This window comes from Oratosquilla oratoria, chromosome 27 (assembly GCF_046742065.1).
Source record: "Oratosquilla oratoria isolate Oo_2021 chromosome 27, ASM4674206v1, whole genome shotgun sequence".
Lineage (NCBI taxonomy): Eukaryota > Metazoa > Arthropoda > Malacostraca > Stomatopoda > Squillidae > Oratosquilla > Oratosquilla oratoria.
This window is the reverse complement of record NC_134803.1, coordinates 35,904,915-35,921,369: the sequence shown is the minus strand read 5'-3', so window position 1 is coordinate 35,921,369 and position 16,455 is coordinate 35,904,915. Positions and strand designations below refer to the sequence as shown.

At 42.3% G+C, this 16,455-nt stretch overlaps 1 protein-coding gene across 2 annotated transcripts in view; it reads right to left on the bottom strand.

The window, feature by feature from the left end:
* The window catches only part of LOC143039953 (uncharacterized), a 188,065-nt gene that overhangs the window by 76,982 nt on the left and 94,628 nt on the right, over window positions 1-16,455 (bottom strand). Inside the window, exon 1 of one of the 2 annotated variants that reach the window (XM_076210425.1) lies at window positions 5,758-7,711. The exons of the other annotated variant lie outside the window; for it this stretch is intronic. Within the exon in view, the coding sequence (XP_076066540.1) occupies window positions 5,758-5,785 (28 nt within the window). The 5' untranslated portion in view covers window positions 5,786-7,711. Of the gene's footprint in view, window positions 1-5,757; window positions 7,712-16,455 lie in introns of those variants that run through there. 2 annotated transcript variants of the gene reach the window in all.

The following is a 16,455-nucleotide window of genomic DNA, read 5'->3' as shown; positions in this document are numbered from 1 at the left end:
CTCTCATTCTTCCTTCCTCTCACTCTCCCTTTCTCCCTCCTTACTTTCTCACATTCTCCCTTCCTCTTACTCTCCCTCCCACCCACTCTCTCTTCCTCCCACTCTCACTCCCCACTACCTCCCTCCTACTTCTCCCTCGAGTCCAACCTCCCTAATTTGACCCGCCACGGTAGCAGCAGAGGACGCCCACTTTGGGCGTGCGGTGGCCCCCGGTCCTCCCCCCCCTCCTCACTCCCTCCTTTGCCCCCTCCCCCCCCCTCCCCCCAGCGCCACCTCCTTGGCTTCGCCAGAGACTTCTTCAGTTCCCGCAAACTTTTTTTTTCTTCTATTTTTTTTTCTTTTCTATTTTCGACTGACGTGCTCGTGGGTGGCTCCTATTTCTTGTTCTCCTTTTCTTTGCCTCTCTTTTTTTTTCTCTCTCCCTCGTTTCCTCTTTCTTCAACTCTCTCTTTTTCTCTTTTCCTCGCTCTTGTTTTCTCTTTCTCTGTTTTCCTCTCTCTTGTTCTCTCTCTCTGAAACTGATACACTTTTATTTACTCTCTTTTCATCTCTTTTACATATTTACTTCTTCCATCCTCTTCCTTCTTCCCTCCTTCCCTCCATTTTTCCCTCCCTCTCACTCACTCCCTCCCTCTCACAGTCCATCCCCATCTCCCTCCCTCATTCCTTCTTACAGTCCCTCCAAAATTTCCCTCCCTCTCTCATTCACTCCCTCTCACATTCTCTCCCCATCCTCTCTCCCTCTTTACCTTCCCTCCGTCACTCATTCCTTTTCACATTTTTCCCCATCCTCCCTCTCACTCCCTCTCACATTCTCTCTCTATCCTCCATGTCTCCCTCTCTCCCTCTCACAGTCCCTCCCCATCCTCCCTCCTTCCTTTCCTCCTCATACTCCTTCCATCGTCCACGTTCACCATCCTCGTACAACACGGCAGAGTCCCGTGCCTCACTATCTGTCCCCCATCTCCCCTGGCCTCCGATTGCCCGTCAGTCTACGGGCACCACCGCCCCTTTTCATTGCAAAGGATGGTCGCCGCTGCTTTGGCCCTGTACCTCCAACGCGTTCCCTCTGCTAGATAAAATCAACTGATATTAGTCAGAATGGAGATGGTGAAATACGAATAATTGGAAATATGAAATTGGTGTAAGAAAATGGGAATTATTTAGTAATAAATCAATGGAAGAGAGAATTGATCATGATTATTATGGAAAATATGCGGCCAGAAGTATACGTCAAAGGGTATCACATGGAAACCTTATCTTTTAATGAAGACTACAATATCAACATTCCACTACATAGACAAAGACATGATAAAGAGAACTGTAATTTATAATTTTCTTATCGAAGGTTTCATTCGCCCTAGACTGAAATATGATGCAATGGAGTAGCAAAAAAAAAAAAAAAAAAAAAAAAAGAAATCTAGAGTGCAGTGACTACATTGGTTTCAGATCTTGTAAATATATTGTACAAAGAAGTGCCGAGTATTCTCGGGGCTGTCAACGCTCGTAGAGAGAAGAAAGAAAGGTGACTTAGTAACAAGGCTTAGAGCCATGGAAGGCATGGAAATACTTGATTAAAAAAACCCTCTTTGTGTAGGAACAAAATATGAACCAGAGGCTTGGATATTTGAAGAAAATTAAGAAACACAGTTCTCAGTACAGAATTATTGATTCATGGAATAGATTGGGCGAAGGAATAATAGTCAAATAATGTAAAAGAAGCTAAAGTTATCATTGATCACTGGAAATACTGTACAGAGACGGAGTTCTATAGGCATACACATACATAAACACAAACACACACGGACAGAATTACACACACACACACACACACACACACACACACACACACACACACACACACACACACACACACACACACACACACACACACACACACACACACAAAACCACACACATGCACACACACACACACACACACACACACACACACACACACACACACACACACACACACACACACACACACACACACACACACACACACACACACACACACACACACACACACACACACACACACACACACAATGGTATGCGCACAAACATGTACGTTTCTATGTTGATCTATATTCACACAGGGTACAAGTGCATGTGCCTAAAGTATTACCCTGCATATACATTTACGCATCTATAGACATATGTGTGTATAATAACATATGTATACATGAATTGATGCGATATAGTTATACACAGTATATTTATGTACATCACGAACAGGGCCATTCTTTGTTAGAATGTCTGGTAAGAAAGCGTTTCAACACCAACACTAAATTAGGAAGAAAATTTATTCGCTTCTACAAGGACCAAGTTGACCGTAAGAGTTACTGTCCGCACTTTGTGTCCACTCTTTTAATTGCCTCCATCCCTAAAGAGTCATATTTTTCGTAGAAGACCTTCTTCCCTTTATAAGTTCCTTCCATTCTTCCTTCTCCTCTGTCTCTTTATCCTTTATCACCTTTTCTTCCTCCTCCTTCTCCTCTTCCTCGTCCTTTTCTTTCTCCTACTTACTTTTTATCTCTAGTTATGATCATTACCTTTCTCCTCTATTTCTTCGTCTCCTCTTCTATCTTTCCTTCTCCTCTCTTTCTTCGTCTATTCTTCTCTCTTTCTTCATCTCCTCTTCTTTCTTCATCTCCTCTCTTTCTTCATCTCCTCTCTTTCTTCATCTCCTCTCTTTCTTCATCTCCTCTCTTTCTTCATCTCCTCTCTTCATCTCCTCTCTTTCTTCATCTCCTCTCTTTCTTCATCTCCTCTCTTTCTTCATCTCCTCTCTTTCTTCATCTCCTCTCTTTCTTCATCTCCTCTCTTTCTTCATCTCCTCTCTTTCTTCATCTCCTCTCTTTCTTCATCTCCTCTCTTTCTTCATCTCCTCTCTTTCTTCATCTCCTCTCTTCATCTCCTCTCTTTCTTCATCTCCTCTCTTTCTTCATCTCCTCTCTTTCTTCATCTCCTCTCTTTCTTCATCTCCTCTCTTTCTTCATCTCCTCTCTTTCTTCATCTCCTCTCTTTCTTCATCTCCTCTCTTTCTTCATCTCCTCTCTTTCTTCATCTCCTTTCTTTCTTCATCTCCTTTCTTTCTTCATCTCCTCTCTTTTTTCATCTCCTCTTTTCTCTTTCCTTCTTTCTTTCTTCGTCTATTCTTCTCTCTTTCTTCATCTCTTCCTTCTTCATCTCCTCTTCTCTCTTTATCTCCTCTTCTCTCTTTCCCTCTCATCGCTTTCTCGTCTCCTCTTCTCTCTTTCCTTTTCCTCTCTTTCCATCCTCTTCTTTCTTCGTCTCCTTTTCTCTCTTTCCTTCTACCCTCTTTCTTCACCCCCTCTTCCCTCTCTCCTTCTCTTTATCTTCACTTCCTGTATTCACCTTTCTCTTCCTTCCTCTTGCCCCCATCTACCCTCCTCTTCCTCTTCCTTGTTTTCCTCCTCTCTTTTCTCTTTGTATCACTCCCCTACCGTGTTCGGCTCCCCTAAGGACTCCTCCCTCTACGCTAATCTACTCCTCCCCCCCCACGACCTCCCCTACACCCTAATCTCCCCCCGCTTCCCCCACTCCCCCCTTCCCTAAAAGCGCTCAACCACATTCCCTCCCTCCTCTCTTTGCACAGCGCGTCAGTCCCGACTTCCAAAACTGGTTCTGACATGCAACGTCTCTACTCTTTATCTCTATCTCGCTTCCTCTCATTCTCTCTTACTCTTTGTGTCTACCATGTCTCTCTCTTTTTTTTTCTTTCTTGCTCTTTTTATAGCTTGCATCCTCAGTTTTCTTCCATTTATTTACAGAGAAAAAATTGTTGAATATCTTTCCATTCTCGCTCTCTTTCTTTTGTCCCCTTCCTCCATAACACGCCTTTTTCTGGTTTTCCATCTGTCTTTTGTTTCTTCCTTTCCTTCCTTCCTTCCTTCCTTCCTTCCCTCCTTCCTGGGAAATTTATTTTTGCTGTTTCCAATATTTCCGTCTTCCTCATCTTTGCATTTCCTTCCCCTCCCAAATACCTATTGTGATATCAATTGACGTCTATTGTGACGTCATAGCCTGCCCAACGTGGCGTCATCCTTATATTGTGACATCACCAATCGGACCTCGTGAAGTCATCCCTTGGATAATGACGTCATCTTGATATTTATGACGTCATGAATATTCGTGATGTCATCATTAGCTCTTTATGACATCCTTAGATAATCGTGACGTCAAATTTTGATGACGTCAGTTTATCGTGACATCATCAGTATCCCACTGACGTCACCATCTTTATTCTCCTGTTTTTTCTCATAATTTCTTGGATTATACATTCTGTTTTTAAACTCTTTTTCTTTTATTTCTTTTTTATTTGTTGCCTTTTACACTTTCAAGAACAAGCTTTTCACTTCCTTCTAGCGCTGTTTTCATTTCCACCAGTTATTATTTCTTTGCGTATGGACGGTTTACAAAACACTGTTTTTCTTGTTGGTTTGATCTCTGTGTTTCAGTATTGCAGTCCTTCCCTATACACTTTTCATTTTCATCATCCTCTCTCTCCCTTCGCTCCTCCTATCCTAATGACCTCCAACCAGAATATTTTTTTTTTCTTTTTCGTCTTCTTCTTCTCGAGTGCCGCTGAGATTTTTGCTCCAAAGTTTCCATCTGCCTCGTAATTTTTCATTTATATATTTTTCATTATTATTTTTTTCCTGGCCAATATCCTTTCCCTCTTCTCATTTTTCTTCAGAGAATTTACTCTCGGATCACATGTGATGTTCAAAATATCTCAGCGCCAGTCTCAATACCAATTGTTTCAAAAGTCTAACATTAATTGATTCAATTTATTTGAGTAAAAGATATATTTTCTAATCTGTCACCCGCATAGATTAGGTGCTAGGCTAAATAGATACATTAACCATAGTACTGTTCCAGTCAACTTCAATTGCCAACTTATGAAATGTTGTCTTTGCCATAGCTTTAAGCGGATAACAATGTAATGTATATAAATGTATATATATATATATATATATATATATATATATATATATATATATATATATATGTATATATAGGTTGGCTATGGTTATGTATGTACATTCACTAGCCAAAAGCTTGACCCACGCTAAAGGTCTTACAATATCTATTCGATTTTTTTTTCGAGTATATATTTTCCTAAATAGTATTTCGCTTATAGTTAGATAATTCTTTGGAATACTTTATATTATATATATATATATATATATATATATATATATATATATATATATATATATATATATACATATAAAGTTGTAAGACTTTGAATTTTGTATCATGGAACACTCTGGATGGGTCAGAAATTTTCATCGTGACGGTACATACACATCTATCCATCTGTCTATATTCATCAATATGTATCATATATATATACTTATGTATCTATATATATCTATATATATGTATATATATATTCATATATATATATATATGTGTGTGTGTGTGTGTGTGTGTGTGTGTGTGTGTGTGTGTGTGTGTGTGTGTGTGTGTGTGTGTGTGTGTGTGTGCGTGCGTGTGTGTGTGTGTGTATATATGGTGTATGTACGTGTGAACAATAATGGCCATTATGTGTTTTCTTATATATAGTTAACAAGTCAAATATAAGTTATACGAAATAACCAAAACAAAACAAATAAAATAAAAAAGTAAATACATGAAAAAGACAAAAAAAAAAAAAAAACAAGTAACTATACGAAAAAAAAAAAGCAAATGATTAGATGAAAGAAAGTTCTGAATCCTTACCGCTCGCGGGACGGAAGCAGACCACCATGAAGTAGTAGAGCGTCGACGACGGTGAAGAAGCCGACGACAGAGGCGCTCACGAAGGCCTCTCGGTCAGTTCGTGGTAGTTACTGAGTTGCGCCCAAGTCGTTTACTTTTTCGCAAATTCGCCAAAGATCGGTGACGTTGAAGGGCTTACAAAGTCTTTGGGGATCAGCGAGGTTGTTGGAGATTAGTAAATTTGTTTTTGGAGATTACCATATATTTGGAGGTTAAGAAAATCGGTTACGAAAGTCTTTAGGGATTAAAGAATCTGTTGGAGATTAGCGACGTCGTTAGGTAGTTAGCTGAAATCATCAGGGTCAATTTCTTATTTTGGCCGAGATTTCCACCTTTATATATTTTATTACAGCGATTTCCTCGAATGAAGGTAGCCACTCACACAGAGAAAATCAAATCTAATCTAAAAAGTTTTCTTTGCCATGCAAATTGATTCAGTTTGGGGCAGAAACCTTCCAGTGAGGTCGTTATTAGCTTCTTGAGAGCTCTTGGTCATTCTTGAGTCCAAAACAAATCACCCTCGGCTCCAAAAGCTTTTGGTTCTCCAAGTCACCTTTGACATCAGGGTCTTGTTCTTACTTCTAGTGTGTGTGTGTGTGTGTGTGTGTGTGTGTGTGTGTGTGTGTGTGTGTGTGTGTGTGTGTGTGTGTGTGCGTGTGTATGTGCGCGCGCGTGTGTGTGTATGTGGGTGTAGGAGACCCGTGATCCTAAAAAATCTTTGTGTTTCCACCCTAAATCTCAGAAGTCTTGTCTTTCTTCTTGTCAGGGCACCTTTGAGCTAAGAAAATATTGGCTTGACTTCTGATAGTCCAACTGGACCTTGAATCCAAACGTCCTTGGTCCCCTTCCTGAAGACGGAAGGGTCAGCCTTGGTCCTGAATATTCTTGGTCCTTGAAGGAGTATGGGGCAAGGTCACCTTTGTTAAGGAACGTCCTTGTGGCCCCTTCAGGAGGACTGTTTGAGGTCATGCATCTCATGCATGATGATCAGAGGGTCAGAGAGTACCTATATTTCATTTAAACCCTTTCAGTCCAACGCAGGTCTGTTTACATTCTATTCTGCACAGCTATGGACTTTGAGAAAGACCTCAAGTGGAAACCCATCTCTGAGGGCTTTCCATGCATGGATTTTTGTTCAAATTAGGTTCTTAGGTTGTGTTCGCTGATGCTGACCGAACCAAAACCCAACTAAAAAGTAATTTATGAACTTTGTTGAAACTGATATTCTGGAAACTGTTGTGTTGTATTTCCTGATTAACCTCTTAAACTGGTTCTTTGTTTCAAGTTAGGGGGATCTTATTATCTTAACTACTTCACGTAGATTTAACTGCATTTCGAAACATTCTTGAGCTAATAGTCATTCTTTTGTAATCCTTGATATAGTGGTCAGACATAACGAAAACAAATCAATTGTATTTATGTTTGCAATCAATTGAGAGGAACCTCACAATAACTAGAACAAAACGTCATCTAGAAGATTGAACTAGATATTCATTTCCAACACCGTGTTTACAACATCTTTTCACGTAAAAAAGTGTGAAAAAACTTTTGAAGAAATTTGTACTTTTTTTCTCAGCACTTCCGTTGTCTATCGAATTTCCTTTCACAGCACACAAGTCTTTGTAATGTTCCTTTTCTCGTCTGCTTCTCTTTTCTCTTTCTCTCACTTTCTCTCTTTTCTTTCTTCTCCTTGTCCTCATTGTTTACGCTGATTCACTATAATCACGAGCCATGACGTTGGTAATCGCACTTATGTCGTCATCACCCTGAACTCGTGACGTCATCGATCACAACAGCTTTGTCCGCCATCTTTACCGTTTTCTATGAAGCAATCATCCTGAAACTGGCGTTGATACCTGTCGTTTCAGTTGCAGTTCCAACGACGGAGCAAAATATCATCGAACTCTTTATAAAAAAAACCTGCCAAAAAACGAAAAATATATTTTTTTATTATTTCCTGGACGGCACTTTGAAAATATTTTTTTTTATATTGATTTGAATTCTTTATATAGCCAAGAGTCTCGACTCTAATCATTCTTCAGATGAATACAATATTCTGACTCTATGATATTATATAAAAAAAAAACAGGCTGAAGGGATTAATACCGTCATTACCTAAAGTACCACAAAGTTTATATATACATACATATATGTATATATATATATATATATATATATATATATATATATATATATATATATAATCGTGGAATGAGCCGCCTCTTCTCTTTTTTCTCTCTATTCCTCTCTCTCTCTCTCTTTCTCTGTCTCTCTCCTTCCTTCCCTCTCTCCTTCACTCCCTCTCTCTCTCTCTCTCTCTTTCTCTCTCTCCTTCTCTCCCTCTCTCTCTCTCTCTCTCTCTCTCTCTCGCTCTCTCTCTGTCTCTCTATGTTCCTCTCTCTTCTCCCCTTTCCATTTTTATAGGCTTTTCTTATTCTCTTTCTCTCCCTCTTTCTTCCCACCTTTCACTTTACAGGAACATACACGAACAAAAGAACTGCATACGTACGTACGTACGTACACGCACACACACACACACACACACACACACACACACACACACACACACACACACACACACACACACACACACACACACACACACACACACACACACACACACACACACACACACACACACACACACACACACACACACACACATACACACACACACTTACACGCGCACGTAGATACGCATCCAAATGAAAACACATATATGTAGGTATGCATGCACGAAGATACATGCATGTATGCATGCAGTGGAACACACAAGAAGATACGTATCACTTGGCCAAGACTGAGGGGGATATAGGCGGTGGAGGATGAGAGGAGGAGGGGGAGAAGGGGGAAATGAAACTCGAAGTCCAAGAAGAAGGAAGAAATACTGAAGAAGGAAACAAGGAGGAGAAGGACAGTGGAGGAGGAGGTGAAGGGAAAGGGATAGAGAGGATGAAAAAAAAAAGAGTAGGGAGAGTGCGGAAAGAGAGAGGGAAAGGAACAAGGAGAGGAAGAAGGAAAGGAAAAAAGGAGAAGGAAAAGGGCAAGGAAATGGAGAAGGGAAGGGAGAAAGAAAGATAAGAGGAAGGGGATAACGAAGAGGGATAATAAAAGGGAGAGGGGGAGAGTAGAGGAAAAAGGGAAGAGGAGGAAGAAGAGTAAGAGGAAGAAGTAGAGGGAGAGAGGGAGGAGGAGGAAGAGGGAGAGAAGTGGGAGAGAAGTAGGAGGAAGAAGTAGAAAAAAGGAAAATAAAGGGAAGAGGGAGAAGGAGGGGAATAGAGAGAAGAAAAGGAAGAGAAGGAAAGCAAGAGAGAGGAGGGGAATAAAGAAGAGGGGAAGAGTGATATAGGGGAAGAGGGAGGAGGGGGAGAAGGAGAGGAAGAGAGAGAGGAAGAAAGGAGGTGAAGAAAGAGAACGGAAGAGAGAAAGGAAGAGAGAGAGGAAGAGAGAGAGGAAAAGGCAGAGGGAAAAGGTAACGAGGAGATATTGACCAAAAAGTTACGACGAAAAAGTAGGAAGGCAATAATAATAACGAAGAAAAATAGCAATGAAGATAGAAAGGGAAAAGGAAAAAAGGAAAAGGAAAGGTAAAACACATCAGGGATGAAGTGGACCCTGTTCCCCGCCTCAAATCGCCGGTAAAATGCGGTCCAGCACGGAACAACCGAGGCTTGTTTATCCCCACGGATTCGCCATGCAGCGGTGACTCTCCGCGTTCACACACCTTGAGTGGAGACGCAAGGAAGATCCCCTTGTGTCGGGTCATACATTCATCTCTTCACGCTCTTTCCCCACACGTTCCCGTCTCGCATATTCTCTCTTATTTGCCCGGTTGATATACAACGCATATTCAAAGATCTTTTATTCCTATCCATCTCTTTCTCTGGATGACTACAGTGATAATGCTGCTGATGGGGATAACATTATCACTGATAATGATGATACCAATGAGGATGATAATAGGCATGTTGGAATGATAAATGATGATGAAATTATGATAGATATAATGTCGATAATGATGGTAAAATGATGAGTTTATTTTGATGATGCTGGTGATGGTGCTGGTGGTGATGGTGATGTTGATGGCGGTGATAGTGATAGTGATGATGGTGTTGATGGTGATAGTGATGGTGATGATAGTTATGGTGATGATGATGGTGATGTTGATGATGGTGATGATAGTTATGGTGATGATGATGGTGATGTTGATGATGGTGATGGTGATGTTGGTAATGATAGTGATGGTGATGTTGATGGTGGTGATGATGGTGATAGTGATGGTGATGATGGTGATGATAGTTATAGTGTTGATGGTGATGATGATGATGATGGTGATGGTGATGATGGTAATGATAGTGATGGTGATGATAGCGATAGTGATAGTGATAGTGACGATGATGTTGATGGTGGTGGTAGAAGTGATGGTGAAAAGCATTACGATTAGAATATAATTGTTTATAATCCTCTGTCAATCATACGTAAAGTAGACCTAATCCAGTTATTATTTACTGACAACAGCCAATTTGCTAGGACTAACGAGGCGAACCTGCATGATGGACGTCAGAGAGAATCATCTCCCTACCTCTCAACTTCAAAACCCGTCAACATCCTCACTTCAAGGTGCGGTCCCAAGGGGATGGCAGTCGGTCACTCTATATCAACTTCGGAAGTATTTCCTTCACCCATTCACAGAACAGCTGACCACCGGCGACAGCTCCCGCTCCACACAATTACAACGCATACACCAGCCCACAAGGACCGTTGGCGGATGCTTTGGGGCTGCGGGTAGGACTGTGAGATGAAACTATTACAGAAATATAACAAAGATGACCTTAGATAACGATCGTACAAATTCACTCCTATAAAGTTGCATTTTCCTCGGTACGAATATATATTAACCTCCTGCCACAGCCAACGGCGGGTGACGCGCAACCTACTACCTGGCATCCTATTTGGGTAAGCGCGTTGATAAGTTCAGTTAAAATGATCAGCCACGTACTTTGCACCTCGAAGCAAAACAGCCTATCATTCAAAAACAAAGAATTAGTAATCTAGGCAATCGTTTGATGATCGACACTGAGCCATGAACGATCATCGTTGAGCGATAATCGTACCGAGCAAGACGTACTTTTAGTTGTGACTGTGCCTTTGGCAAAGGCCTCTTGATGAAGGAATTGATACATTCAGTTAGTGTTGGGACGATACCAAAAATTTTAACGATACGATTCCGATTCCGATACGAGTACGATTCCGGTACGGTTCCGATTCCGGTACGAGTCCGATTCCGATACGAGTCCGATTCCGATACGAGTCCGATTCCGATACGAGTCCGTTTCCAATACAAGTCCGATTCCGATTCCGATACGAGTACGATTCCGGTACGAGTCCGATTCCGATACGAGTCCAATTCCGATACGAGTACGATTACGATACGAGTCCGTTTCCGATACAAGTCCGATTCCGATACGAGTCCGATTCCGATACGAGTCCTATTCCGATACCTGCAATGATTATCCTTCAGTTTCCGGTACGAGTCCGATTCCGATACCTGCAGTGCTTACACTTCACTATTATTTTCAGATCCTGCAGTTAGTTTGGGAAGCAAATACTTTATAAAAAAAAGTACATTTATTAATCAACTATCGGAATCGGAATCGGAAGTTTAGAGCAGTATCGGAACTCGTATCGGAATCGTTGAAATGTTTGGTTTCGTCTCATCACTAATTCAACCACACTGAAGCTACACTAATATACAGTGTGGAGTGTGTGGAGTGCGTGGAATGTGTGGAGCGTGTGGAGTGCGTGGAGTGTGTGGAGTGCGTGGAGTGTGTGGAGTGCGTGGGGTGCATGGAGTGTGTGGAGTCCGTGGAGTGTGTGGAATGTGTGGAGTGTGTGGAGTGCATGGAGTGTGTGGAGTGCGTGGAGTACGTGGAGTGTGTGGAGTGCGTGGAGTGTGTGGAGTGTTTGTAGTGCTTGGAGTGTGTGGAATGTTTGGAGTGCGTGGAGTGTGTGGAGTGTGTGGAGGGCGTAGAGTGTGTGGAGTGCGTAGAGTGTGTGGAGTGTGGTATTTACTCCTTCGGCATGCTGATATTCTTTAAACATTTTATTCTGACTGATGTCAGGCGATTTTATTCACCTGAGAAAGCATCACTGTAACAGAAAGCTTAAGGTCCTGTTCACACTAGCAGTTTCCTGCAGCGGTTCAATTACAGTGTAAGTCAATGAAAGCGCTCGCACACAACCGCGTAGTTTTTTCGTGACTATGCGGTACCACCACGGTTTCCATCACTCTTGTAGTTGGACCCTGGAAACTCTGAGTATCTTACAACATCGTAAGATACAACGTCGTAAGATATAACGACCAACCCTTACGAACTCGATGAGATTCACTTAGGAGAGGAGGAGGTTCCTCTGACGTCATCAATGACGTCACTCTTGGGCTAAAAATAGATTGATGGCTCCCAGAAGGTCTCCTGGGGTCGCAAGATGCAACCTCATGATGACGTCATGTGGGGTCCGAGTCTTTCTTGGATTTGACCTCAGCAGTCTCTCAACATACTCGATTAAGAGAAACTCAATTAGCACCCAGAAGTCTATTTATGTACTTACGTATCAATTTATTTATTTATTGATTTATCTGTTTATTTATCTATTCATCTGCTTTTTGACTTGGCAAAAATGTATCTAAATGTGAATATATAAATCATGCAATGATGTCTTGATGTGGAAGATCAAGAAAGGGGTAAGAAAGATTTTTTTTTTTTGGGAGGGAGTGGAGGAGGGAGTGGAGGATGGAGGCATAGAGACAAGGAAGGAGGGAGTGGAACGGTACAAAGTGGAAGCAGAGAGTAGACTGGAGTGGATGGAGTGGTGGACCGGCTAAGGTAGACTGGGTTTATCACGTGATCAGGGTCCGCAGCGGCCGGGATGACCGGAGTACTTGGCAGAGCTCTATCGAGCGACGACGACTCGGGCTCTCTACTGTAAATGTACAACAGAAGCTACAACAAACGGCCGCTTCCTCCTCCTCCTCCTCTTCATTCTCCTCCTCCTCCTCCTCCTCCTCCTCTTCATTCTCCTCCTCCTCTTCATTCTCCTCCTCCTCCTCCTCCTCCTCCTCCTCCTCCTCCTCCTCCTCCTCCTCCTCCTCCTCCTCCTCCTCTTCCACCGTCCCGGTTGACATTTCGTATAAACAATCCCTCACTCCCATATCCTCCTCTCCCTCCTCCTTCTTCTACTATCTCTGCTCCTCTTCCTCCTCCTCCTGTTTCTCTACCTCTTCCTTCTTCTACTCTCGCCCTTTTTCCTGGTTCCCACTTTCTCTTCTCTTTCCTTCTTCTACTCTTCCTCTTCCTCCCCCTACTCCTCCTCCCCCTCCTCCTCCTATTCCTCCTTTCCCTCCTCCTCCTCCTCCTCCTACTCCTCCTCCTCCTCCTCCCCCTCCTCCTAGTCCTCCTCCTCCTCCCTCTCTTTTCCTCCCCCCTCCACCGACTATGATGCCTCCTCGTACCAACACTCAAGATCTCCCTCCCCCCCAACCAAACATATTTCTCTCTCCCTTCCCCACACTCCTTTAACTTCCAAGGGAGTTTCTAAGCTTCTTTTGTAATATCTTCGTCTTAGTCCACCTTGGCTCTTTGGGCTCTCCTAGACGCTCCATCTTTCTTAGTTTCTTTCATTTTTTTTTTTTGTCTCTTCCTCTCGCTGCGAATCTTACATGATCGTTTTTCTTTTATCACTCCATTGTCGTCGTCGTCTTCTTCTTCTTCTTTGTTGTCATCGTCGTGGCTCATCATAATCACCATCATTTCATCATCTCATAACATTATAATCATTTTATATATATATATATATATATATATATATATATATATATACTCGTATGTACACATGCATACATATACACATACCAGTTTATTTCTGTAGGTCTTCCGTCCTGTCGAGTCGTCAAACACTCTATCGTGTCCATTTTATCTTTCCTGTTTACTTGACAAAACTGACCCGCTGCATTCTTCGGCGTCTCCTCTTCTCCTTTTCCTCTTCCTCCTCCTTCATCTATTTCTCTTCCTTCTCCTCTTCCTCCACCTTGTATTCCCCTTCCTTCTCTTCCTCCTTTTTCTCATTCTCTTCCTCCTCTTTCTCATTCCCTTCCTCCTCTTTCTCATCCTTTTCCTCCTCTTTCTCATTCCCTTCCTCCTCTTTCTCATTCTCTTCCTCCTCTTTCTCATTCTCTTCCTCCTCTTTCTCATCCTCTTCCTCCTCTTAATCATTCTTTTCCTCTTCTTTCTCATTCTCTTCCTCCTCTCTCTCATTCTCTTCCTCCTCTTTCTCATTCTCTTCCTCCTCTTTCTCATTCTCTTCCTCCTCTTTCTCATTCTCTTCCTCCTCTTTCTCATTCTCTTCCTCTCTCCTCAGTGTCTTTTTTTCCTTCAAATTCTCTTTTTACTCCAGCCACTTCTCTTCTTGAGAGGAAAACCTCAACTCCTCCTAATATTGATTCTTTTTCTTATTCTCCTCATCTTTTTCTTCCCACATCTCTTAATCCTCTTCCATCTCCATCTGGTTTTCTTCCTCTATTTACTCCTTTTTCTCCTACTACTCTCCCTTTCTCTAAACTCCTCCTTCCCTTCCTTCTTCCCTCCTTCTTTTCCTTCCACTCCTCTTCTCTTTCTTCCTTTCCTCTTCCTTACCGCTCCTTCTCTTCCTTACCCCTCCTTCTCTTCCTTCCCCCTCCTACTCTTCCTTCCCCCTCCTTCTCTTACTTCCCCCTCCTTCTTTTCCTCCTCCCTCCCTCTCTTCCTTCCCCCTTCTTTTCCTCCTTCCCCCTTCTCTTCCTTCCCCCTCCTTTTCCTCCTCCCTCCTTCTCTTCCGTCCCCCTCCTTCTCTTCCTTTCCCTTCCTTCTCTTCCTTCCTCCCTCCTCTTTCTTCCTTCCTCCTCTATTTCTAACTTCCCCTCTCCACTTCCTTTCCCCTCCTTCTCTTCCTCCTTCCTTCTCTTCCTTCCTCTATTTCTTCCATCCTCCATTTCTTTCTTACTTCCTCCTTCTCTCCCTTCCTCCCTCCTTCTCTTCCTTTCCCTTCCGTCTTTTTGTTCTCCCTCCTCTTCCTTCCTCCATCCTTCACTTCCTCCCTACTTCTTTTCCTTTCCCCCTCCTTCTTTTCCTTCCTCCCTCCTTCTCTTCCTTCCTCACTCCTTATCTTATTTCTCCCGTCCTTTATCCTCTCTTCATTCTCCTTCCCTCCTTCCTCCTCTCCCTCCTTCCTTCCTTCCCTCCTGGGAGTCCGTCAGTCCGTAATAATTTCCTCAGAAATCCCCTTTTCGTCCTCCCCTTTCGTCTTCGCCTTCTTCAGATGTCCCTTGCTGTCCTTTTCTTCGTTTGGAAATCTCCAACAGCTCCGTTGACTGGGCAGGCAGCACACTCAATCATACAGAATATTCCAGGGAATACGTACAAAGCATAACAAGAATACCCAGGAGATATGAAGAGAATCCAAAGGGCTCAAGAGAATACAAAGAATATTAAGAAAATCCAGGAGATATAAGGAGAAAGCAAGAAATACAAAATATTACAAGACAAAGAAAATCTATGAGATACAAATAGAATCCAAAGAGTACAAAGATAATCCAAGGAATACAAAGTGATTCCAGGAAATACAAAGACAATCTGAAGGGTACTAAGAGAATACAAGGTATCCAAAGAAAATCCAGAAGATCCAGAGAGAATCCAAAGAGTACAAAGATAAGGCGAGGAATATCAAGAGAGTCTTGCCACCGAAGCTTCGCTAACTGGCTTGGTCAAAACTTCTTTACGAATTTTTGTCCTTTAAACCTCTTCGTTAACTGGCAACGATTTTCTGCAGATTTTGTTCTGGTTAGTGTCAGGTGATTTAGTCTAAGCCAACTGAGACGCAGGCGACACAGCCGACACAGCCGACACAGCACAGACTTCCTGTTGATGAAGTACATTTAGAAGCATTTCATGTGAGAGAGAAGTTCAAACCTTACCTCAGTTCAACAACAGGAAGTCTGTCTTTGCTCTGTGCTGCGTCGCCTGCGTTGCCTGTGTCGACTGTGTCACCTGCGTCTCAGTTGGAGTTGAGACTTGGGAAAAATCTCTTTAGCGAAGGAGATTAAGCTAAACTCGATCAACTCAAGGTTACGTCACTAACGTCCACCAGTTAAGCTTTCCTATACATTTTCGTATTTGTTGTTCAATTTTTCCTTTTCTTTGGATGTTTTTCTTTTCATTAATGTTTCGTTCTTTTCTTATATCTATCTTCCTTTCGATATCCATATTCATTTTTTTTCAAAAACGTTTTAGTTTCCCTTTCCCTCTCCCATCTTTTATTCCTTGTGCTCTCTCTCTTCTCTCTTTATCTGTGGTATTTTTCTAACTTCTGCATGACTGTCTGTCTGTCCATTTCTCTCTTTCCATCCTTCTCTCTTCTCCCCCCTCTCTTTCTCTCTACCCACCATCTCTATACTTATCTGTCTGTCCCTCTCCCTCTCCCTCATTCATTCATTCACTCACTTTCTCTCTTTTCCTCTCTCATTTTCTCACTCTCTCACTCACTCACTCACTTTCTCTCTCTCTTTTCACTCGTCTCCCTATCTCCCTCTCTCTCTCTCTCTCTCGTGTCCCTCTTTCATTACTTTGA